The sequence below is a fragment of the Mirounga angustirostris genome, unplaced genomic scaffold (genome assembly GCF_029215605.1).
Source record: "Mirounga angustirostris isolate CCGP_5_RB_7025 unplaced genomic scaffold, mMirAng1.0.hap1 SCAF_1, whole genome shotgun sequence".
NCBI lineage: Eukaryota > Metazoa > Chordata > Mammalia > Carnivora > Phocidae > Mirounga > Mirounga angustirostris.
In genome coordinates, this window is record NW_026991709.1 from 145116251 (window position 1) to 145141514 (window position 25264).

Here is a 25264-nt window from a genome sequence, read left to right on the forward strand (position 1 = left end):
CTACTAGGTATTTACCCAAAGGATAAAAAAAATACTGATTCGAAGGGATACATACACTCTGATGTTTATTTATAGCAACATTATCAACAATAGCCAAATTATGGAAAGAGCCCAAATGTCCATCAACAGATGAATGGATAAAAAAGATGTGATATATATATATATAGATATATATATTATATATGTGTGTGTGTGTATACACACACACACACACTCTGAAATGTTTCTCAGCCATAACAAAGAATGAAATCTTGCCATCTGCAATGATGTGGATGGAACTAGAAAGTATTACGCTAAGCAAAATAAGTCAGTCAAAGAAACACAAATACCAAATTATTTCACTCATATGCGGAATTTAAGGAAAAAAACAGATGAACATGGAGGGAAAAAAGAGAGGCAAACCAAGAAACAGACTCTTAACTATAAAGAATAAACTGAGGGGTACTAGAGGAGTGTGGGTGCGGAGCTGGGTTAAATAGGTGATGGGTATCAAGGAGGACATTTGTGATGAGCACTGGGTGTTGTATGTAAGTGATGAATCACTAAATTCTACACCTGAAACTAATATTACACTGTATGTTAATTAACTGGAATTTAAATAAAAATTTGGAGAAAGAAAAAAAGAAATGTCTCATAACTCAATGAGGGTGCAGGTAGTCATGGTTGGTGCATATATTTAAATGAGTTAAATTCTCAACTATCCTAGTAAAAAGCCAAGAGGTCTAAAATTCATAAATCAAGAAATAGGGGCATATGTATATTTTGAGACTGGGCAGTAAATTCCAGATGTAGCAGCCGTAAGAGTTGGGAATGTTTGCCCTTTTAAGAGGGTCTGAATGGGATGGGATGGGATGGGGAACTAGATAGGGCTTCTGTATTTATTTGTATTTGTAGTAATAGATATTTTTAAAAACATGTGATGTATGAATTACTTTGATTTTATAAATGACATCTGATTGTTGGTTTAACTTGAATTTATATTTATTATCAGGACTCCCATAATTGTAAAAATCTAACACCAAGTAAAACTGTGCCTCTCTCGGGAAGAAACTACAACTTCCAGGATTCCGCGGGTTGAAGGGGGGGGGGCTGTTCTCGGAGGCAAACTACAATTCCCAGAATCCCGCTAACCAAGGGGGTGGTTCTGGCCTAGGGTTGGGGCAGCTGAGTCCGCGAGCGTGCGCTCGTGCAAAGGCTGCCGCGCCGGGCTCGCCAGCCAGGCAGGCGCGCGGCGGGCACCCGCGAACCCGGCGGCGGCGGACGGGACGGCGCCGCGGGATCTGCCCTCCATGCCTGGGCCTCCCGGTCTTGTAGCGGGCGCAGGAGGCGGCAGCGGCGGTTGTTTTGGCCAAAGCCGGCTCCGCGGAGGGCCCACCTGGACGCTCCAGCCCCGCGGAGCCCGGCCTGCGGGCTGCAGGTGAGACGCGCGCATTCGGGGCTGGCGAGGGCTCCGCGACGCCGCTGGGCTTGGAGTTGAGGGATCGGCCCGGACCTCCCCCAGGAGGGAGCAACGGCAGCGCCGGGCCCTGGGGTGAAGAGGAGCCCAGGGAAGTTTGCAGAACCAAGAAGCGACCGGTGATGCGGACTGACGGAGGCGCGGGATGGGGGCGGCGGTGAGGAGAGGTGGGCCCTCGGGGTTCCGGTGCCGCGGGGCCCGGGCGGCGCCCCCAGGCGCGCCCGTTGAATCCCTTAGCTCTTGGCTGGCACTGACAGCGGGTCCTCACGCCCTTTTGCTTGGGAGACGATTAGCACGTTTGGCGGGGAGCCAGCGAGGTGCGCGGAGGGGCCTGGGCCTCCCGAGCTCCTTTGGAAGGCAGTACCTGGGCAGCCCTGCAGCTGATCCCCTGGGCTCTTTGGGGCTCGATAGGATATCTGCTGTGTGCCCCGTGATAAGAGCCTGCCACGACGTGCTTGATAGTGCCAGGGTAGCCTCTGCAGGGACCCACTGGACTCCTGACCCCTTCCATGTGTGTAGACCCCGTCTCCTGGTCACTGATGAGAATCCTCTGCGAAGATCTAGGGTCCTCAGGCCAGAGCCCTGCACCTGGTGGCGGGCGGCTAGGGTCTTCTTCCTTTATACCGAAACAACTCTCAGAGCCTATTCTTGGGAGAAGCAAGGCCCAGCACAGGGAGGGTTATGGGGTGAGCTTTGACAGGACTTAGTGGCCAGGAGCACAGACAGAAGAGTTCATTCACCAAATGTTATTGTTACATGTGCTGGGCATTCAAATCCTGGCTCTCATTTACTAGCTGTGTGCCCTTGAGCTAGTCACTTAGCCTCTCTGAGCCTCTGTTTCTTCCTCTGCCAAATGGGGATAAAAGTACCTTCATGACAGGCTTGCTGTGAAAGTTACATGAGATAATGCTGTGCAAGTCCTCAGTCCGTTGTTGGTACACAGTGGACGTGCAGCAGATGCTAGGACTTGGGGTTGCTAAGATAGAAAATGTTAGAGGTGAGACTGGAACCCAGGCCCATCTCTGTACTGGAACTAGCTGCTCTCTCTGGCTGTCACGGATCTTGGAGATCTTCCAGTTCATCCTTTCACATCACAGATGAGGAATCCGAGTCCCAGTTAGTGACAGAGCCAGAAAAGAACACAGGTCCCGTTTTCCCCAGGGATGGCCAGCACGTCTGTTCCTGAGCCTTGAGCCCCAGGAAGGGGAGGAGAAGTAGAAAGTGGAGATCCTCAGCAAAGAGGAGGATGGGGGTGCTGGTGACTGAGTTCCCCCAGACAGCACTGTGGCCACGTGAGCATCCTAGTGGCCTTGATGTGTCTGTCAGTGACAGAGCAGCTCCAACAGTTCTCCAGCTCTCCTTCTGCTTGGCAAGTTCTTGTTCTGAGCCAGGCTTTAGAGAATATTGAGCAATAAACAAAGGCTTCCAGTGAATACGGAACTAACTGGAAAATTAAATTACCAAATGTTCCATTCCCCAAGGGTCTGCGGCACTCTCAGTTTGGTTGTCAGTGGATACACTCCCCCAGGACCTGCCTAACTCCTGATAGGTTTTTTTAAATTGGATAAAATAATGAACATGAAAGGCGTAGCCCACAGATGTCAGCATAGGCTTTGAAGTTGGACTTGGGTTTGAATCCCAGCCGCACCACTTCATAGCTGGGTGACATTGGGCAATTCACTTAACAACTCTGAGCATACTTCCTCAAATGTGGGATGAAATTGATAGCACCTATTTTAGATTTGTAGGAGGGAATGAATGAGGTTGTTCATCTAAAGCATTTAGCACTGTTTCTGGTATAGAGTAAGGGCCACTGAATGGGCGGTAGAGCATTGTTATGATAATAGTAATACTATAAGAATAATCGTCAGGCATTGTTTTGCCTGTGAAGTAGGTATAATTGTGTTGGTTTTTCAGACCAGGAAATGGAGGCTTGCAGGGGTTAAGAATTAGCCCAGGCAGACACAGAAAGACAGATACTAGACTCATAGAAGCAGAGGGTGGAATGGTGGTTGCCAGGGATTGGGATGAGGGGAAACGGGGAGGCATTAGTCAAAAGGTATAAAGTTTCAGGTATACAAGATGACTAAGTCCCAGAGACTTAGTGCCTGTAGTTAACATGACGGTACTACATACTTTAAAATTTATTAAGATGGTAGATCTTATGTTAAATATTTCTATCACAAAAAATAATAAGAGGGCGGGAGGAAACTTCTGGAGGTGATGCCTAGGTTTATGGCATAGATTATGGTGACAGCTTCACAGATGTCTCTGAAGTTTTACACATTAATTATGTACAACTTTTTGCCTGTCAAAAAAAAAAAGAAGAATTGGTCTAGGGTCATGCAACTGCTAAGTGACAGGACAGAAGCTCACTTCTGGCATTTCAGCTCCAAAACCAGTGCTATTTACTTCTACCAGAGGGGGAAGGGGGGACAGCCTCCAGCATTGCAGCAGGGGGTCTTCAAGGCGGGACCCTACAGTCTGGCTGCTTGTGCTTCCTCTCCATGCCTGAGGTTGGATGAGGCTGGAGGCAGCGTCCACTGGGTGAGCCTGGGGGATGAGGTGTTAGCAAGAGGCAGCCCTTTGGCCCCTCGACCATAGGGCCAGAGAAGGGCGCCATCCCCCTGAGGCCTAGAGAGCTTGATTATGAGAAGTGAGCTTGTTTAGGGGCTGGGAAGAGTTCTTGTCTGGGCCTGATCTCTCCCTTTGGGAGGAGGGCCACCGGGGAGCCACGGGTGTGAGGAGAAGGCGCTCTGGACTGAGAACACCTGCTGTTTTAATCTTGGCTGCCTTTGAGAGCTCACGCAGCCTCTCTCGATCTCTTTTTATAAAGTAGAGAGTTGGAGCAGATCATTTCTAAGGACTCTTTTAGCTCTAAAAATAGATGGTTTTGTCATTTTAAATTGGTGTATTAACCCTGCCAGCACAGCACCAGGGCAGGGGGGATAATTATCACCCCGCTGTGCTACCCAGACTTTCCTTGGGGCAAGAGAATGGCCACAGCTCCTTTGAGCGGCCTGCCGCCACTGGGTGTCTCTGCCTGGCCCGGTGGGGAGTAATTACGCAAGGGAAGCCGTGGGTTGCTAAGTTACAGTGGAGGGCCTGGGGGTCTGCGTTTCCGCAGCCATCCGCACCTGCTCTGCCCTTGAGTGATAAAAACTCCTTGCTCTGACGTCTGCCCTTCTCTGTCACTCAGTCTGCCGAGTCTGAATAAGACCCCTGGAGTCAGACATGGGTTTGTATCCTGGGGCCTCCCCTTGAGCTGTAAGGCCTAGAGCAATCTTCTTAATCTCACTAAACTGTGGGGTTTTTTTCATATTAAAAGAAAACGGAGCTAATCCTAGTACCTACATTGGAGGGCTTTTGTGAGGCTTAAGGGAAAAGGGGCGGGAAAGGGGCTTAGTTAGGATGGTGCCTGGCACACAGTAGGTGCTCAATAACGTAAGCTGGTGGTAGTGTTAACCTCCACCCCCTGCCCAGAAGCCAGCATCCTCTTTTCCTGAGCTAGCCAGGACAGCGATTGATCCTTCCATTTTTGTCTGGCTTCCCGTGTCCTCACTGCTGCCTATGCAGGGCCCGCCTCTTGTCAGAGAATCAGACTTTTCACTCGGCCACTGGTAGACTACCGTTGGTACGGTCTTAATGCCAAGAGTTGTCTCTTTTCTCCATTTTGAAAGCATAACAGAGGGTGCCTTCCAGGCTGGACACTGGGTCCTCGGCTACGAGCCAAGCATCAGGGAGAGGCTAGAGACTGTGGTCTGCCGAATCTCCACTATTAACCACTATTATTGTCATTATCAGGAAGGCCCTGTGTCAGATTGTTTTCAAAAGAAAGGGAAAAAATGAAATAAACAAGAGATTAAAAAAAAAAAAAAGGCTACAAAAAGCCCTTTAGAAACTGAGGCAGGTAGAAGGGTGCTGCCAGTTTGCCCCCTAAAACTGCTTCACTGAGCAGTCATTAAGTAAGTTCCATGTCATGCCTGTCCACGTCTAACCCAAACCTATTTTTAAGAGAATGAAGGAAGGAATCTTAAGAACCTTCGTCATGAATGACTCAAGGGCACAGCTTTCCACCATGGGCCAGGGATCCAGGCCTCAGCAGATGTTTTCAGGAGGGGTTTCCTTTGGGGATCTAGTCAGAGCTTGCCTCTTTGCTGGAAGGGGGGAGCTCGGGGCAAGTGCCCTGTCCGTGTATTGCAAGCCCCACAGCCTTGTTCTGTGTGAGCATGCGCATCCTCCCCTGCCTTCTCTGGCTCCTTAACTCTGCTGGAGGGTCCGCTGCACCAGACCAGGCTTTGTCTGGGGCAAAGTGATTGACAGGTAATTTGAGACAAGGGTGGTCTGGTCTTATAGACCTTCGTGCCAGGGAGTAGGTGTGCTGAAAACAGCGTGATCCAAGCTGTTGATGCAGAACCTTCAAAGTCCAATAGGGACTGCCTTTTCCATGTAACGAATTTATTTCCGAAGAACACAGGTTTATAATCAGCCTTCGGCCCCACAAGCGGAGAAGGTGCCACCAAGGTCATTTCTGTTGAGGAGTAGAATCAAGGTTTGGGGCGGCCTTTGGTTTGTCTCCTTTCCCCCCAGCCAGGATGGCTCTTCATCTGCCTCTGTGACAGGACTTCGCTGGAGGAAGCAGCAGGGCCTCTGCCCTCCCTTTTCCGGCAGCCTTGTGCCTCGTGTGGAAAAAGTGTATCCCCTCAGTCAGCAGACAGGACTTAGGAGAATCTGGGGCGGAAGAACAACCTGTCTCTTCTTCTAGGAAGACAAGTTTAAAGAGAAATTTGCTAAAGTCGGGTTACTTTTTAAATTCTGCAAAGTAAAAAAAATGAGATGTGCCCATTTTGCGTGGGCAATGGATTTTGGTTTTGCGTGGTCTTGATGATATGTCTGGAGGTCAGAGTGGGTTTATATTTGATAGTTGGCAGTCATCCGGGTATCAGTTTCAAGTGCAGGTCATACCCTCAGTAGTGTGTTGGGACAGGAGGTATACCACGGGGCGTCTGGCTGGTGATCTCGAGGTGATGGAGAAGCCTCATTGTGTCCACTTAGGGCAGGAGTGAGAGGGGTCGTGGGCAGAGGCAGTTTTTCCAAGTTTTATTTCCTCTGCTTTCTAAAGGAAAAACAAACAAGGCCCGAGGTTGTTGGGTCCCCTGTGAAGCCTGTGTCCTTCAGGAGTTGCAACATCAAACATCCACCAGCATCCACTCCCTTCTCTCCTCCTGCAAGGCCCTCCTCCCTGCTGCAGACACCAATGGCTCTCAGCTCCCCAGCAGTGCTCTCTCTGCTCCTCGTCACTGGTCCAGGATGGGGCTGGGTGGGAGTTAACCATATCAGGTGAACTTTCTGCCTGTCACTAGATATAAATCAGGGAAGCGTGTTGCTCCATTTGAGGCTGATGGCCATGTCCTGACCATGAGGGGAGGTTGCCTAAGGGGAGAAGCAGCACCCCAGGGAGGCAGAACAGAGAAGGCGAGTACTCTCGGATGGAGTCCTTTAGCTACCGACTCCACCAGCCCCGGGGTTGGGGGGGGGGCAGGGGCGGGGGCAGCCTCTGAGTGAGGTGGGACCCGTGGGCCCGAAGTTGGGCTTGCTCTTCCCTGATTGGAGTCCTTTGAATGCCTGGAGTGTTTCCTTTTCTTCTGCACCCCTTGTTCCACCTTAATTAAAACAAGATCTTCTGTGCCTTGATGGTTTTAAGCAGTCTTCAGAGTCAGAGAACACTGGGTTGATATCTAGACTTCACACTTGCATGGCCCTGGGCAAGTCCTTGAACCTCATTGACCTCGGGTTCCTCCCGGGAGAATTGGGAATAATGGTACTTCATAGGGTTGAGGTGAGCACCAAATGGGATGCCCTACGTAGGGGCCGTGGGAAACCCTGAAGGCAAGGCAGGCTTGGAGCTGGGGCCAGGCTGGAGGCCTCCGTTAGGACATCTGTCATGTCCTTGCCCCAGCAGGAAAAGGGTTTATCTGATTCTTGTTCTCTGTGTGGAACAGCCCATGTCAGACACCCTCTGTCCTCTGCAGATCCCATCCCATTGGAGGCTCTTCCCAGAGGGAGTGGTGGTTTCCTTGGCTTCTCACTGAGCATCGGCCCTTCATGCCCACCCACAGATCCTAGAGACAGGAAGATTTTCGGGGTGGGGGGGGCACTGGGAGGAGACAAAAGATATTATCCTGGGTGGCCTCTGCCTCTGAGGGCCACCACCTCTTCCTTGTCCAAGGAGTTTTATGGCAGCCCAGGTGGAAATGTGTGGGGTCAAATCCTGGCCTGTGGACATGTGGCCCAGCCTCTGAGACTCTTTCTGGAGAGGAACAATGGGGACAAGGTGAAGCATCCGTGCTAAGTGGTGGTGAGGAAAGAGTAAGTGGGGTCGTGCATGCATGTGAGGGACCCAGCAGAGCACGGGGACAGAGCAGGAACTCAGTAGGTATGTGGTGCTTTCTACATCTGCCTGCAGACAAGGGTGGAGGCCACCCCACTGCTCAGAAGCTGCGTCACCCAGAGAGAGGATTAGAGACAGCAGATGAAGGACAGGCAAATTCCAGCTCTGTTTTTGAGCTCTTGAGGTCTCAGGAGAGTAAGTACACAGGAGGATGCACTGCCTAGGAGTGGGAGGGAGCTCCCCATCACTGAGAGTAAGGTACCTTGTGATGCTGGGATTCTGGCCCCTCCGCCCATTTCAGCAGAGCCAGGTGACAGAGAGAGGTATGGAGGCCTTCAGTCTGAACGAGTCCTCATCCCTTGATTGCTGTCATTCCGAAGAGGCTCTTGGTGCATGGAGTGGCACTAAACAGTGGGTCAGACCTCGGGACTGGACATAGCCGTCCAGTCAGCCAGGCAGGCCGCAGTCCTGCAGAAGGCGGAAGCTTGGCTGAATGTCTCTTCTGGTTTCCCAGGCCAAGGATGGCGACCTGACTTCTCCCTCACCGCCCCCGTCTCCCTACCACTGCCCGGCTGTCACCGAGACTGGTGGCCTCTCCAGGAGCACTGAAAATTGGCCTGGAGAAAGGGGACATCGTGGGGTCCATTGTCCAGTAAGCAACTTGGCCCAATTATTCTTCACCATTTTGAACTTCCTCCTAGAGTTTATTATCCAGAAACATTTGGAACGGTGATGGAGAAAGGCCTCTTTTATCTTCTTTAGTGCTAGGGGTCTGATTAAATGAGCTCTTTGCCTCCAGCCGTATCTTCTGAAAACTCTTCTGAGCATTTTGCCTGATCCTTGAGTTCTACTGGCTTATGCAGCTGCTGGTGCAGTGCATTTAGGGGGTCCGGGGAAGGGGGAGTACGGGAGACAGACTGAAAGGGCTTTATAATAACCACCGGTTGCCCAAGTACCTGTTGGCTTTTTCCTACTGCACTTTGGCTACTTCACGGCAGGTGAAAATGCAAGGTAGCTTTTCATCTGTCTCCACAGTGGCAAAATACAGAAATACCTATGTTAGTGTTCCCCTAGAAGTAGATCCTGAGACAAAGGTTCAAGTAGAAGTAGATGATTTGAACTCCATCCCAATAAACATGAATAAGGGAGTGAAGAACTGAGACAAAGAAGGGAAAGGAGAGGGAATGCATCAGGCTAATGACCACTGTGGGCAACACCTCATCTGTTAGGGAACTCTGGAGTGTAGAATATGCCTCAGAACTCTCCGACCTGGGGAAGATGGGAGTGGGGTATTCATTCGTTCATTCACTCACTCACTCACTCACTCACTCACTCACTTATATTTCAATTCCAGTATAGTGAACATGCAGTGTTATATTAGTGATTCAACCATTCCATGGGAGGGGGGTAATTATGCAACTGTTCCCATCAGATGTTGGTGCAGGTGCCTGGCTTGTACATGGTACAGTTAGAAACCCAGGCAATCCCTCCTCTGGGCCCCATGCTTTAACCACCACACGATTTCTAGCGGAATGCTCTGCCCATCCCCAGCAAACCTCTCTTCCCATTTTCCCCCTTGGAAGGCAACTTGAGAGCCTGAAGGGCCCTGTGCACCAGTCTGTATTTGTCCTGTCTTCTGTCAACATCCTTCTGGCTGGCCTGGGGAAGGGGTGGTAACTTAGCATCCAACTAGAAACAGTGCTCCCCCCCGCCCCGCCCCCAGGCTCAAAGGCTGGCCCCTGCCTGGTTGCCTTGTTGCCCCACAATGCCCCAACCCCATGTCTCCTGGTTCCCGTAGGCTTGGCCCCAGGGCCCCGAGTTTAGGGCTTGCCTGGGATTGTCCGCTGCACACGCAGTCCCTCAGGTCCAGAGGAGGGGCCCAGTGTCCTTCCTTCCGTGGCCCCACCCCACACCCTCACCTACCTGCTGCCAAGCTCGCATTCCACCACAGGGAGGCCTGAGGGAGGGGCAGATGACAGAATGCTCACCAGAGAGGTGCCCACTCAGGTTAGAGGTTGGTCTTTCCTCCCTTTTCCTCATTTCCCTGCAGGTCTTGCTCTCTGACATCCCCTGGGTGTGTCCATTTTGCTTTAGCTGCTGTTGGAAGCGTTCCCGTCTGTGATGGGGGCAGAACACACATCAGCTCCTGCCCCGCTCGTCTGCCTCTCATCTCTCCAGGGAGGGCTATTTATCTTATATTGTCTAAATACTATTACTCAGCCACTCTCTCAAATTCTGTCATTTGTAAATAGGGATTTATTTGATTCTTTATTGTTAACTTTTTGACTTTTTATTATGGAAAATGTTAAACAGACCCAAAAAAGGATCATAGAAAGGCCCCCATCACCATCTTTGACAGTGATCTAGTTGCTACTGTCTTGTTCCATCTGTCTCCATACTTTCTTTGCTGAAGTATCTTTATTTTATTTTATTTTATTTTATTTTATTTATTTATTTATTTATTTATTTATTTATTTATTTATTTATTTATAAATAGGCTCTGTGCCTAACATAATGTGGGCTGGAACTCACAACCCTGAGATCAGGAGTCACATGCTGTACTGATTGCACAGCCAGGAGCCCCTTTGCTGGAGTATTTTAGAACAAACCATGTACAGGTCATTTTACCTAAAACCACTTATGTTCTCTTCTTTCTTAAGTTATCTAAGTTTTTTTTTAAAGATTTTATTCATTTGAGAGAGAGCCTGAGAGAGCACGAGCAGGGTGGGGGGGAGAAGCAGAGGGAGAGGGAGAAGCAAACTCCCTGCTGAGCAGGGAGCCCCACACGGGGCTCGATCCCAGGACCCTGGGATCATGACCTGAGCCGAAGGCAGACGCTTAACCGACTGAGCCACCGAGGCTCCCCTTACCTAATTTTTTATGACTTTTTATTTTGAAATAATTTTAGACTTATAGAAAAGTTACCAAAAATGCTCACTCAGCTTCCCCTGATGTTAAATCTTACATAACCACAGTGCAATGATCAAAACCAGGAAATTAACACAGTACCACTACCTAAACCACAGAGCTTATTCGGATTCTGCCAATTGTGCACTAATGTCCTTTGCCTGGCCCAAGATCTCACGTTATGTTCAGTTGTTGTGTCTCCTTGGACTCCTTACATCTGGGCTAGCTTCTCAGTCGTTCCTGGTCTTCTGTGACCTTAACTCTTGAAGAGTGCTGGTCAGGTATTTTGTAGAATGTCCTTCAATTTGGGTTTAATGTTTTCTCTGCTGACTTATCTATATACCAGATTCAGAGCTAACAGTGGAGCTAGACCACGTTTCCTCATTTGGACGTATAGATTGAGGTTGTGTTTTTTGGGTAAGAAGATGACAGGAATGAGGTGCCCTTCTCAGTGTCAGCAATAATGGAAATAGAAGGTTATCTAATTTTTTAAAAAGATTTTATTTATTTGGGAGAGAGCAAGGGGTATCACGGGGCACATGGTGTCAGGAAATTATTACCAGTGATGTTAATGTCGATTTGTTGATTCAGGGGCTGTCTGCCAGGCTTCTGTATCGTAGTTTCTTCCTTCCTTCCTTTCTTTTCTTTTTCTTTTGTACCGTAAAGTTCCTATTTTTGCCTTTGTAATAGACAGTATCTCACAGGGAGATTGTTCAAGATGATGCAAATATCCTATTTCTCATCATACTTCCACCCACTAATTTTAGCATCCAGCTGTGGATCTTGCCTGAGACCATTATTACTGTGATGTTTGCCAAATGGTGATTTTCTGTTTCCATCATTGCTTCTACATATATTAATTGGAGTTCTACTGTAAGAAAGATCTGTTCCTTCTTGCTTACTTATTTATATTGATATTGCATGCTTATGCATGGGTTATGCATGCTTATTCTATGGGTTATAATCCATTACTGTTGCTTTTTAATTTTGTTACCTTGCCCCAGATTTAGCCACTGGGAACTCCTTCAGGTTAGCTCCTGTGCCACCTTGTTATGTCCTCATCATTTTTTGAGAACTTCCTGACATTCTGGTAGTACAAGATATTCCAGACTTACCTTGTACTTTCCCTGCCTGAGCCGTGGAAACAGTGATTTTTCCACAGAGCCCTGGTTCCTTAGTAGGGGATGATATTCGGAACCAAGACCTGAGTGCCAGGGGTGCTGTCCCTGCTCCCAGGCCCTCCTGTGGGTCAGAACTAGGAGCTGTATGTATGTGGGTGCACCCCCCACTCCCCCCCGCCCCCACAGCTGTTCCTCCTGCTCACATTCCTCCTGTCCTGCGGGCCTGAGTCCTTCAGTTCCCTGGCTCAGACCTGAGCTGAGGCTCCCAGGGTAGCTTCCCCAGCTCCCCAGCGAGACACCCTGCCCTTCTGGCCTCTCCTGACCTTAAGGATGAATGAACTCTCCCTTCCTCCCCCTGGCTTCTTTCTGTGTCTTTTTTTCCCTCCTCTTACCTCCTAGAGAGATGTCAGAACTCGCAGCTGTGGTCATGTCACACTGAGGACGCAGGTGCTCTCTTCTGAGCAGCCTTGTACTGTCCGTACCACAGTGGTGGTAAGGATAGTTGGTGCCCTTGGCAGCACCACGGGACACTGGTCGGAATTGGTCAAGTATCAGCAGTTTGCTGTGATTCAACCTGATTGCAAAGTGGTTCTTTGCTGGTGGGGCTGGGTGGAGAATTTCATGGGGTTGGGGGGGGCACATGTTTTTGAAAAAGTATATGCAGCAATATGATTTTACATACGCAGATACAGATAAAAAATACCAACTTCAGAAGGTAAAAGTTGATGAAATCTTTCAGTCTTGGGGGTGGATCCTGTAGAAGAGACTCTCTTATGAATGAAGAGTGCTTGGGGAAGGGGGTATTGGACTTTACAGGTCAGTATGGGGCACGAAAGGGTTTCTCTTTTTTTATGAGTGGACCCTTGGGTTTGAAAAGATAGGAAAACACTGATATTTAAGCACATTTCTTGGCTGTAGGGTTCTGGGCTTACAAAGCCCTTCCCCTGGAGATTAACAGGGCTGATGAGCACAGACAAAACCGAGCCAAGAAGGCAGCCGCCTGCACCATCTCCTCTCATTCTGGGGCTGGACCAGAAGATCTCTGCTATTGTTCTGCAAAAGCCTTGAACACCCGCATGAAGGACATGGGGTTCCTGGGCTCTCAGGAGAGCTGTGACTTTATCTTCTTCCCTACAGACCAAGAAGGCCCAATGGGACTGAGCAAGTGGGAGTTCTGTTAAAGGACCAGCTTTGAGTTCACACGGGAATATATTTCAAATAAGTCATCTGCAGACTTCAGGACTTGAATTGCCATAAGGAACATGCTCCTTGTACCCCTTCATGCAGAGCTCCCTCTCCTCTAGGCACCCCATTCTAACTCCCACATGAATGGAGAGACACTGAGGCTGGGAGCTTGTCATTGGGTTTTCTACCTCTGTTCTCTCCCATCTCCAGGCTACTCTGCTCAAAGGCCTTCAAGAGTTCCCCATTGACTAGAGGGTAGAGTTCAGATTTCTTGACCTATCATCAAGGCCGTTGACATTCTGGCCTTAGCTAATTTTTCTAAGTCTCTTGTCTGTTTTTCCTCTGTGAACCATCTACCTAATCAGATTGGGCTGTGTGGTCTCCCCCGTCTTTGGACACCCCCCCCCCACCTCCTTTCTTTCTACCCTGGAGATGACATTTCTGGTTCCTCTGAAAGCTCCAGGGAATGGCAAACCAGAAGGACCCATTTCTTCCTCGGAGGAAGCCTGCAGGGCTCACCGGAGCCCCACCTACCACCTATGTTATGACACAAAAGTTACCTTAGTCCACATTCCCTACCACATGGGATCCATGTGGAAAGTTGTAGCTCCACTTGGGCCCACAATGACTATGGTTGTTTTCTAATTGCTAATACCAGAGTTTCGCGGAGGGCTTTGCTTACCCGAGTTAGAAGGGTCATGGGGAAACTGATGCCGAATAGGTCCACTAGGTTAGAACACAGCTCAGAAGCAGAAGGCACAGGCCAGACCCCCGTGCGTTTGCTTCCTGCACAACAACCTATAAAGAGGTTCTCCTCAGTTAAATTTTTCTTGGCTTAGAGAAACCAAAACCCCAGCCAAAGCTGGCTTCGATGATCTGGAAAGTTCACAGCAGGAAGTCCAGGTATAGGGCTCCGAGATGTCTGTAGGTCCTTTGTGTCTCTCCATCCCGCCGGCCTTGGCGTCCTGGCTTTGTTCTCCTGCTGGGCAGCAGATGGCGGGCAGGTCTTTCTTTCCTCCCCGGTGGGTGTGAACATGGGCTGTGACTCCTCCCCCTTTGGTCTGCTTGGTTCTACTCTGGTAGCATCCTCCACTGGGCTTGCTGTCAGCTGATCAGCCCTCTGGAGGTGGGAGGTAGATCTTGGCTTTGTTTGCGCCTCATGGGTCCCCAGGGGAAGGGCTAGCTCTCTGGCCAGACCCGGGATTTTATTATGCAGTGGGAGGGGGCGGGGACCCTGGGTGGAAACAGTGTCTGCCCTGGTACATATTAATACACTCAACTTGGAAGCCCAAGGAACAGAGCTGGTGACCAACTCCGGCCCAAGGTGTCAACAGGTGACGGCATGGCTCGTCTCAGTCTCCATCTTTGGGAGGAATCCTCTGCTTAGATTTAAAATCCTTTGTTTCAAATGACTGTAATGAAAAGTGACAGTTCCCACCTCAGCGCCAGTCAGCTTTTGCTTCGAGTCACACAAAGGCAGCCAAGTGTGTCCAGAAGGTTTTAAAATGCCAGACTTCATCGTGCATCCCTGTGGCCCTTTGTTAACCATCTGATGCCCCGACTTTTTTTCTTTGCCCCTCTGCTAGACACTTACTAGTTTGAACCTACCTGTGTGGAATTGCCATTTTTGTACGTGAGAAGCAGTCGGCTCTCAGTACTCCTGAGGTACAACTAATACATGATCTGACCTTCTCCACCGCCCTGGGAGGTGGGGGCTGCACCCTCACCTTTGCTGATGGGGAAGCTGACTTCAGAAAGGCCACACGGTAAAGTCATGGAGCTGGGGTTTGAACCCGAGTCTTCTGGCTTCTTAAACTTCCCTAGACAGCACACATCCTCTTCTGGGAGCCATCGACCACCAGTAATGCAGCGGGAACTCAGAGCCAGGTTGGTTTAGGGTGTGATGTGAGAACTACGGGTGGTCAGGTGTCTCCAAAAGAGCTAACCAGTCGGTCAGACTTACTGCCCTAAGACCAAGGCGTGCGGACTACCTGTCTCCTGCTCTGGGGAGGGTTAGCAGAAGGTGTGGCAAGGGGAGAACTCCACAGGAGTTTCCTTGGGCAGAGGAGGCTGCAGGGGATGGAATGGGTCTGCCCTCCCTAGCAGAGCTGTGCCCAAGGGGGTTCAGAGCGGCTCATCCACATCAGACCTGGCCCGGCCCTAGAGGGAGGCGGCGGGATGGAGAAGCGGAGAGGCTGGGCTGTGCGAGGAGCCGTCTACCTTCACCAGACCCTGAACTCAGAAACTGCCCGGCCAGGCCTGCCCCTGCCCTGCTGCTCTCCCCAGCCTTCAGGAGGCAGCACTCACCCGCACGTTAGGACACCTCCATTTTTAATCCTGGCTGTGTCACAAACATGCTGGGTGATTTGGGGCAAATTCTTCACCTCTCTAAAATGAGGAGGACTTGCTTAGTGGTTGTTAAGCCTAATAGTGGAATTCCCTGCCAAGAACAAAGAAGCCCATTTTTAAATAAATTTTGTGGCACTTTATGAGTTTCCTAGGGTTGCTGCAACAGATTTAACCCCGGACGTGGTGGCTTAAAATGCCAGAAGTCTAGGCTTGCACAGTTCTGGAGGCCAGAAGTCTAAAATAAAGATATTGACAGGGCCATGCTCCCTCTGAAAACTCTAGGAGAGAATCCTTTCTTACGTCTTCTTAGTGTTTGGTGGCTCCTGGTAATTCTGAGTGGTCTTTGGTTTATAGCTACATCATTTGAGTCTCTTGTCTTTGTCTTCACGTGGCCACCTTTTCTGTTCCTCTGTGTCCTTTTCTGCCTCTTATAGGGACACTTTCATTAGATTTAGGGCCCACCCTAATCCATTATAATCTCATCTCAAGATCCTTAACTAATTATATGCATAAAGACCCTATTTCCAAATAATATCACGTTCTGAGGTTCTGGGTAGACATGAATTTGGGGGGGACATTATTCGACCCACTATAGTACCCCTAAATATAAGAAATTAAAGGTGCTTGGTTTTGTTTGGAGGTAAATGGAGGCCCGAGACCCTGGCCTCATGTCCTTGTGGCCTACCACCAGCCTTGGCAGCCCCCAAGGATCAGGTCTGCAAACCACTAGGTACTCCAGGTTTCAGGAAGCCCTAGTTCACCATATCCCATGGTGATGAGACTTTGGACTTATAATTTTGAATTGATACTGGAATGAGTTAAGAAAGACTTTAGGGGCTATTGGGACTCATGGCCTGGTTCTTTGGTTAAGAGCCTCTTCTTGGTTTTTCTCAAACGTGGCTGTATCCCAGAATCACCTGGGAGCTTGGTAAAAAAGCAGATACCAATGAGACTTTGGATTCTGGTCAAAATGGAGTGGACATATGTATCCCTAAAGAAACCACCCCAGAAATGTCAGTGAGCATAGACCAGAAAAGGCCCCAGGGAAAGCACGCTCTCTCTCATCAAAGGACTGGAAGAAGAGCAGTCTTGCAAAACCTTTTTGACCATAACACCCTATTCTTGTAAAACACCAGGGAAAACTGCTTCTCCCTTCCCTTCCAGTTTTAGTGAAGGCTCAATGGACAGCTTAGACATCCATCCTCACTTTGTGGTAACCTACCAGATACCTCCCACCTTCAGCACCGCACCCCCATCCCCCCACCATGGGGCTGGATGAGAAGCCTGGACTTTTACCACCACCCAGAGGTAAAAAGATGTCCCCCCCCCGCCCCCGCTACCATGGTCCCCTTGAGGTGTCAGTGGAGCCTAGACTTCAACCCCCACCCAGTGATGATGAGGCACCCCTATTGAGGCCAACTGAGGAGCCTAGATTTCACCCCTACTCAGCGGTTGTGCCGCATCTCTCACTCTCCCTGCCAGAGTGCTGTTGGTGGAGGCCGAGCAAGGAAGCGTGGATTTCCTCCCACCCAACGATAAAGAGTCGGTGCTCTCCCATCCCCCACCAGCATGGTTCTTGCAAAAACTTGCTAAAATGGAAGACTTAATATAAGCTCCAGGATAAGTCTCAGCAAAGAAAGAGAAGATATAAAGAACTAAATGGAGATTTGAGAACTGAAGAATGTAGTAACCAAAATAAAAAATCACTGGTGGGCCCAGTAGAAGAATGGAGATGACAGAAGAAAGAATCAGTGAACATGGAAACAGACAGTAGAAATTATCCAATTTGAACAGCAGAGAGGAGGTAGACTGGGAAAACAAATTGAACAGAGGCTCAGACACCTATAGGACAATACTTTTTTAAAATTTAGCATTTGTGGATCTGGAGGCTGAAAAAGTATTTAGAGAAACAATGGCTGAAAATTTCCCAAGTTTGGTGAGAGGTATAAACCTACAGATTCAAGAGTGAATGAAACCCTCACAGGGTAAATGCAGAGAAACCCACACCAGGACACCTGATAACCAGGCTTCTGAAAAGTAGACAAAGGAACACTCTTCAGAGCCACACGAGAGGGAAGTGCTACGGCCAAGGGAATGGCGCTTCACATACAGCAGATTCCTCATCAGAAACATGGCGGCGAGAAGGAGGCTGCCCTGCCTAAGCATTCGTGTGCCGAGAGAGAGAGAGCACTGTCACCCCAAAGATCTGTCCCGGTGAAAATATCCTGTAGGAAGGAAGGTGAAATCAAGACACTTTCTTTGCCTGAAGGAAAACCAGGAGAATTTGTTCTCAGCACACTTCCCTAAAATGATGAATGACCAAAGGAAGTTCTCCGGAGAAATAACAGAAGAAAACCTAGAACATCAGGGATGAAGAAAGAACAGGAAGAGTAAAAATATGGGTAAATATAATAGACTCTCCTTTCCCTCTTGAGGAAATTACACTTGACAGTTGAAACAAAAATTATAATGCTGTCTGACGTGGATTTTAATGCATGTAGAGGAAATATTGAAGAGAATTATAAGGGAGGAGGGTAAAAGAACCCAGATGGAGATAAGGTCTCTGTACTTACTCCAGAGTATACTGTACTAAGTTGCATATACATTGTATGGTGCCTAAAGCAACCACTAGAAAATCTGCACCAAGAAATACACTCAAAAACACTATAGAGAAATGAAAATGGAATTCAGATAATCTGCAAGAAGACAGGAAAATGAAACAGAGGAACAAAAGATGCAGATGCCTGAGCCATACTCCAGACCTGCTACTGAATCAGAACCTCCAGGATTAGTGCCTGTGAATATACGGTTTTAGCAAGTGCCTCTGGGGATTTCAAGAACCAGGCAGGTTTGAGAATTTGTGGTCTAGACCAGTTTTTATTTTTATTTATTTATTTATTTATTAGAGAGAGCTAGTGAGCACGTGTCGGGGGGGGGCTGGGAGGGGCAGAGGGAGAGAGAGAATTTTTTTTTTTAATTTTATTTATTTTTTATTTTTTTTAAAGATTTTATTTATTTATTAGAGAGAATGAGAGAGAGCACATGAGAGGGGGGAGGGTCAGAGGGAGAAGCAGACTCCCTGCCGAGCAGGGAGCCCGATGCGGGACTCGATCCAGGGACTCCAGGATCATGACCTGAGCCGAAGGCAGTCGCTTAACCAACTGAGCCACCCAGGCGCCCGAGAGGGAGAATCTTAAGCAGGCTCCATGCTCAGCTTGGAGCCCGATGCGGGGCTTGATGTCACAACCCGTCATGACCTGAGTTGAAATCAAGAGTCAGATGCTTAACTGACTAAGCCACCCAGGTGCCCCTAGACCTTTTTTTTTTAAACAGCAAATTGCCAACCCTGTTAGGTTGTAAAATCAATTAAGATGAGCATGCCCCCCCCCCCTTTTTAGAACAAACTTAAAAATATTGGACTAGAAAAAGAAACACTGGAGTACATTATAGCTGGTCAGGGTAATTCTTCGTGAAATTTTTTTGGGGAAATATAACGTGTGTATGTATGAATGTGTGCATGCTCAACCCTTAGATGAGGGTAGCTGGAAGAGATGGTACCCCCAGGAATGGCCTTCAGCTAGTGCTGGAGAGGATTCGGGAGGCAAATAGCCCGGCTTTTTTCAAAATAGTGACCTGCTCGTTAATGTGCCCTGTATTGGCTTCACTCCTCCTTCCTCTTAATCCCCCACTCTCCTACAGGGATTTCTTTGGATAATTTCTCAAACTATTTTGGCTCAAACCCTTGTCTGTGATTCTGCTTCTGAGGGAATCTAGCCTAAGCCACTGTCTCTTTCTGGGCAGGATTGCACTTTGATTTTTATGATTGCAGGGAGAGAGAAGTTACAAGACCCCAAGAGTCCAGAGCTAGCCCCGAGGGAATAAAGGAGCGGCTCCAATCCCTCCCCAGTGCAGTGCTGGCCGGGCACCAGGGGTTACTGGCCGCTTCTATGAGGGCGAAGGGTGAGATCCTTCACATCTGAGCAGTCCTGGGCTTCAGAGCAAGGATGTTACCCTTCCTGCTAGTGCAGGAAAGTGGAGCAAACACCCACAGCCCAGCCAGGTGACATGTCAGTGGTGACATCCAGATACAGTTCTTTTACTGGACCAGGGAGGGGGCGAATATCTACCCATCCTTTCATGGGAATCTCAAAAGCCAGCAGGCGTGATTTCCAAACAGGAGCTTTAAGCAAGAGCAGACGACCCCCCCCCCCAATACCCTCCAGGCATATGTGCCATGTGTCCAAAGAAGGGGACGCTGGGGTCCTGGTGTACGGCCTGGTCTCTGTGCCCGCATAAGGAAGAGTCCTTGCCTCGCAGTCCTAGGAATGCCAGGCCCCTGGGGGGATTTGCCCTGTGGCCTCTCATCACACATCCTCCGTGGGTTAGCTTTTGCTGTAGCAGTGCTCCATACCAAACAGCCGCAGGGTTTCAGTGACCTTCGGTAATGAGCACTCACCCAGCCCAGATGTCCGTGTCGGGGTCGCTCACAAGTCGGGGGGTCAGCTGGGCTAGACTGGGCTTAGCAGGAGCAGCTGCGCTGCACAACCTCTCGCGCGTCCTGGGCCCGGGAGGTTAGGCTGCACACAGCCTCCTCCTGGCACTGTCCTAGGTACGGAGAAGGCAAGGCCAGTCGCACAAGACACAAGCTCTTTCCAAGCCTCTGATCATGTTTTCCCTGCTAACACTTCCCTGGCCGAAGCGAGTGATGTGGCCACGCCCACAGTCTAGGTGCAGGGGTGTATGCCACCCCGCTGGGAGCAGTGGGGAAGGGAGGGCGCCAACGCGCGCAGACGGAGCCAACGCCTTTCCCTTTCCTTCTCTCCCGCAGGCTCGTGCCGGCGCGCGGGGTGCCCGCCGGGATGGGTAGGGCCCGCCGGGCCTGTGGCACTGCCCAGGGGCTGTGCTCTCACTAGGGCCCCCCGACGGCGTCAGGATGCACCTGTCGGCGGTGGTCAACGCGCTCCTGGTGTCGGTGCTGGCGGCCGTCCTGTGGAAGCACGTGCGGCTGCGCGAGCATGCGGCGGCCCTGGAGGCTGAGGTGGCGGGCGGCCGCCAGGCCCCGGAGCCCGCCCCCGCGCCGCGGATCGACTACCCGAAGGCCCTGCAGATCCTGATGGAGGGGGGCACGCACATGGTGTGCACGGGCCGCACGCACACCGACCGCGTCTGCCGCTTTAAGTGGCTCTGCTACTCCAACGAGGCCGAGGAGTTCATCTTCTTCCACGGCAACGCCTCGGTCATGCTGCCCAACCTGGGCTCCCGGCGCTTCCAGCCGGCCCTGCTCGACCTGTCCACCGTGGAGGACCACAACACCCAGTACTTCAACTTCGTGGAGCTGCCGGCCGCCGCCCTGCGCTTCATGCCCAAGCCCGTGTTCGTGCCCGACGTGGCGCTCCTCGCCAACCGCTTCAACCCCGACAACCTGATGCACGTCTTCCACGACGACCTGCTGCCTCTCTTCTACACCCTGCGGCAGTTCCCGGGGCTGGCGCACGAGGCCCGGCTCTTCTTCATGGAGGGCTGGAGCGAGGGCGCCCACTTTGACCTGTACAAGCTGCTCAGCCCCAAGCAGCCGCTCCTGCGGGCGCAGCTGAAGACGCTGGGCCGCCTGCTGTGCTTCTCCCATGCTTTCGTGGGCCTCTCCAAGATCACCACCTGGTACCAGTACGGCTTCGTCCAGCCCCAGGGCCCCAAGGCTAACATCCTCGTCTCGGGCAATGAGATCCGGCAGTTTGCCCGGTTCATGATGGAAAAGCTGAACGTGAGCCACGCGGGGGCTCCCCCGGGCGAAGAGTACATTTTGGTCTTCAGCCGCACCCAGAACAGACTCATTCTGAATGAGGCACAGCTGCTGCTGGCGCTGGCCCAGGAGTTCCAGATGAAGACCGTGACCGTGTCCCTGGAGGACCATGCCTTTGCCGATGTCGTGCGGCTGGTCAGCAATGCCTCCATGCTGGTCAGCATGCATGGGGCCCAGCTGGTCACTGCCCTCTTCCTGCCCCGCGGGGCCACCGTGGTCGAGCTCTTCCCGTATGCTGTCAATCCGGACCACTACACCCCCTATAAGACGCTGGCCACGCTGCCTGGCATGGACCTCCAGTACGTAGCCTGGCGCAACATGATGCCGGAGAACACGGTCACGCATCCTGAGCAGCCCTGGGACCAGGGGGGCATCACTCACCTAGACCGGGCTGAGCAGGCCCGTATCCTACAGAGCCGTGAGGTCCCACGGCATCTCTGTTGCCGGAACCCTGAGTGGCTCTTCCGGATCTACCAGGACACCAAGGTGGACATCCCATCCCTCATCCAAACCATACGGCGAGTGGTGAAGGGCCGGCCAGGGCCACGGAAGCAGAAGTGGACCGTCGGCCTCTACCCGGGCAAGGTTCGGGAGGCGCGGTGCCAGGCATCCGTGCAGGGCGCCTCAGAGGCCCGCCTCACTGTCTCCTGGCAGATCCCCTGGAACCTCAAGTACCTGAAGGTGAGGGAGGTGAAGTACGAGGTGTGGCTCCAGGAGCAGGGGGAGAACACCTACGTGCCTTACATCCTGGCCCTGCAGAACCATACCTTCACTGAGAACATCAGGCCTTTTACTACCTACTTGGTGTGGGTCCGCTGCATCTTCAACAAGATCCTCCTGGGACCCTTTGCAGATGTGCTGGTGTGCAACACGTAGCGAGCGTGCCGTGGCCAGGCCTCGGGGGGGTGGAGGTGGGGTGGCTCCTCCAGCTCAGCGTCCCTGGGTCCACTAGCACCCTGGGGTGGCTTCTGGGAATTATTTATTTATTGAGCAGGCCACCCCACCCAGGCCTGTGCCTCTGTGTCTTACTGCATCTGGAGTGTGGAGTTCCCAGCATTCTTTGCACTGGTACGATGAGACCCTCCTAGCCCCCTTCTCCCGTCCTGAGCATCCATACCCTGGAGAAGGTCCTTGGTGGGAGGAGGAAGTGGAGGAGAAAGAAGGAAAGTAAGAATCCTAAGGAGCCTCTGGCTGAGTGATCATGCTGTTCCCTACTGAATCTTTCTGGTTGATATCCAGATGTCTGGAAACTGTGAGTATATCATGTGGTCGCTTGGGTGGGTGCTTCATCAGCTTCCATCATCATGAAATTCACCTGTAGCACAGTGAAGGTGTGTTTGGAAAATTCATTAAATGATTGTAAACATCTTGGTCAAGTTTTTTTTTTTTTTAAGATTTTATTTATTTATTTGACAGAGAGACAGTGAGGGAGAACACAAGCAGAGGGGAGAGGGAGAAGCAGGCTCCCCGCACAGCAGGGAGCCCAAAGTGGGGCTGCCTGACATGGGGCTCGATCCCAGGACCCCGGGATCATGACCTGAGCCTGAGCCAAAGGCAGACCACTTAACTGACTGAGCCACCCAGGCACCCCTTGGTCAAGTCTTTTTATTAGGTAGGTGGAAGTGGGGCTGGTAGTCAGTACCCACATGATCTTTCATCCCAGCTGTCAGCCAAGGAGATGTGGTGATGGGCAAGCGGCGAGGACCACGAAGTGAGGCAGGCTGGTTGGATTGCATCTTGCAACTTGCCGGTTGAATGTCACATTGCCACCTAAGCGGGGTCCAAGTCTGGAAGCAGAGGGACGGGGCTGCGGTGAGGAAGAGCAGTGTCCACCAGGGGGCGCTCTTAGGCTAAAGACATCAGGCACCCAAGACCACAACAGACCACACTTAGCAACGGGATCCCTTAGAAGGACATAGGGGTAGGGCATTCAGCAGGACAGTGTTGAGCACTTTCTTCTGCAGGAGTCTTCACACCATCCCAGGGCCCATTCTCGCCCTGTTCTGGGAGTCGCTGCTCGAGGGTGACGAGGTAAGACCCCTGTCCGTAGTTGGGGCCACCGGCTTAGAAGCCCCATAGGAACCCTTGTCTTTCAGTGGGGCCCAGGGCCCCTCCAGGACATTGCACTGAGCGGAGCCTGCAGCTCTGGTGCCCGACCAGACATTTAGTTCACGCGTAGCCCTTCCACAGCTTCTCCGAGGTCAGCTGTCCTGTCAGTTTTGCTGAATGGCACACCTGACATTCCACCGTTGTCTGGCTTCCATGGAAACAGAGCTAGAACGTTAACCCAAGATCAGATTTGCCCTTGGAGAAGGGACCCTGCTCCAAGTCTGACTCCTGGGAAGGAGAGCAGGAAAGGGGGTCCAGGAGGGAGAGCCTCAGGCTGTAGCTCCAAGTGGTCTGTTAGATGAGTAGCTGGTCCCTGGCCGAGGGCGGCTGGGGAAGAATGACTTCGGTGCCTGTCGGTGGTGGATTCAGAGCAGGAGATCTGAGTGGCACGTATTCATGATCACCGGGTACCTCCATGACCTTCCTTTTACCCAGAATATCTTTGTCCCTAACTGTATCCTCCATCAGCCACCTTCTCGGACTACCACATTGATGCACACATAAAGATTCAGTTGAGCTGAAAGTCTCAGACTCTGAGGGGTGAGGGTAAAACTACTTGGAAACCACTTGGTGGTTTCTGCTAAGGCTGAACACATAGCTACCCTGTGTCTCAGCAATTCCACTGCTAAATATAGACCCAAGAGAAAGGAGTGCCGATGGTATCAAAAAGACGTATAAAGTACAGCTCTAGATGGCCAGAAACTAAACAACCCAAATTTCCACCAACAGGTGTATTCATGCAAAGGACACAATTTTTTAAAAAGATTTTATTTATTTAGAGAGCATGAATGGAGGGAGGGAGGCAGAGGGGAGGGAGAAAGAATCTCAAGCAGACTCCATGCTGAACACAGAGCCCGACTCAGGGCTCAGTCTCACGACCCTGAGATCACGACCTGAGCCGAAATCAGGAGTCAGATGCTTAACCGGCTGAGCCACCCAGGTGCCCCAGGACACAACAATTTTTTAAGAAAGAATGAAATATGGGTACATACAACAGTGTCAATCTCACAGAGTGTTGAGTATATGCTGAGTGACAGAGTATGTACTGTATGATTCCATTTCCATGAAGTGCTAGAACAAGAAAACCAATCTGTGGCGGGAGAAGTCAGAATGGCTCCTGAGAAGGGTCGAGCCTGGGCTGGACACGAGGGAACTCGGGAGGTTAGGAATGTCTTGATCTGGCTGGTGGTTGCACAGCGACCATTTGAGATCAGTGCACTTTATATACTTCACTCTATACTTCAATTAAACAGAAACAAAAGCTCGGCTCAAGGGGCAACTCTTCTGGAAAACAGTGTGTGTCTCCTCCAGCTCCCTGGTCATTAGGCCCGCCGCATCCCCCAAACCCCAGCTCTGCCACCCTGTCGTGTTCTGGAAGGTACTCTGCTCCCACAAGGGGTCGCCCACCGGCTAGAGGTCCAGGGTGGGTGTTTATGTGTGTGGATCATGATGCCGAGGCACTCCGTGAATGGTTCATGCGTTCCATCAAACAATGGATCTCTGCCTATGTCCAAATTGCTTTTTGCAAATTTGTAATCCTGTGAAACTTTGTCCTGGTTCTTTTTGTTTTTTCCTCTTAACATTATAATAGAAATGCTTTACCGTGTCACTGAAAGTTATTCTTTGAAAACAAGAATCTGGTTGACTGTAGAACATTCCACTGCATGGACTCACAAAGAACTTGATACCCTTTCCCCAGGTTACAGCGTTTGTTAAGGGGCGGGAGGCTGGATCCGCAGGCCCTTTGACAGCACTGCATGTTTCTTCTCTTGCTGCTGCTTTTTGTTGTCATCATGTCTCTTTTATTGATGTTTAGTTCATTTCTCGTGAAGTGCACGATCTTCAGTGTAGATTCTGTGGGTTTCACTCATACATACTTCTTTGTACCCGACATCCCTGCAAGGTGTAGATTATTTCCATCATCGCCGTATTTGCAGTTTTTTAAG

General features: G+C 50.6%; 1 protein-coding gene across 3 annotated transcripts; it reads left to right on the top strand.

Moving 5' to 3' along the window:
- The first annotated feature begins 1157 nt into the window (after positions 1-1157).
- POMGNT2 (protein O-linked mannose N-acetylglucosaminyltransferase 2 (beta 1,4-)) lies at positions 1158-24914 on the top strand. 3 transcript variants are annotated; one of them, XM_045903939.3, is made up of 3 exons: positions 1158-1417; positions 8362-8499; positions 20238-24914. In XM_045903939.3, the coding sequence occupies exon 3, from the start codon at positions 20343-20345 to the stop codon at positions 22083-22085; it is 1743 nt and encodes a 580-aa protein (XP_045759895.1). In that variant the 5' UTR covers positions 1158-1417; positions 8362-8499; positions 20238-20342; the 3' UTR covers positions 22086-24914. The 3 variants fall into 3 exon arrangements, with proteins under 3 accessions (XP_045759895.1, XP_045759894.1, XP_064445133.1); XM_045903938.3 differs by lacking the exon at positions 8362-8499; XM_064589063.1 differs by lacking the exons at positions 1158-1417; positions 8362-8499 and adding an exon at positions 1440-1623.
- The last annotated feature ends 350 nt before the right edge of the window (positions 24915-25264 follow it).

Excerpts from the sequence above, each read along its gene's own strand:
- POMGNT2 (XM_045903939.3), top strand. The coding sequence starts at position 20,343 with ATGCACCTGTCGGCGGTGGTCAACGCGCTCCTGGTGTCGGTGCTGGCG.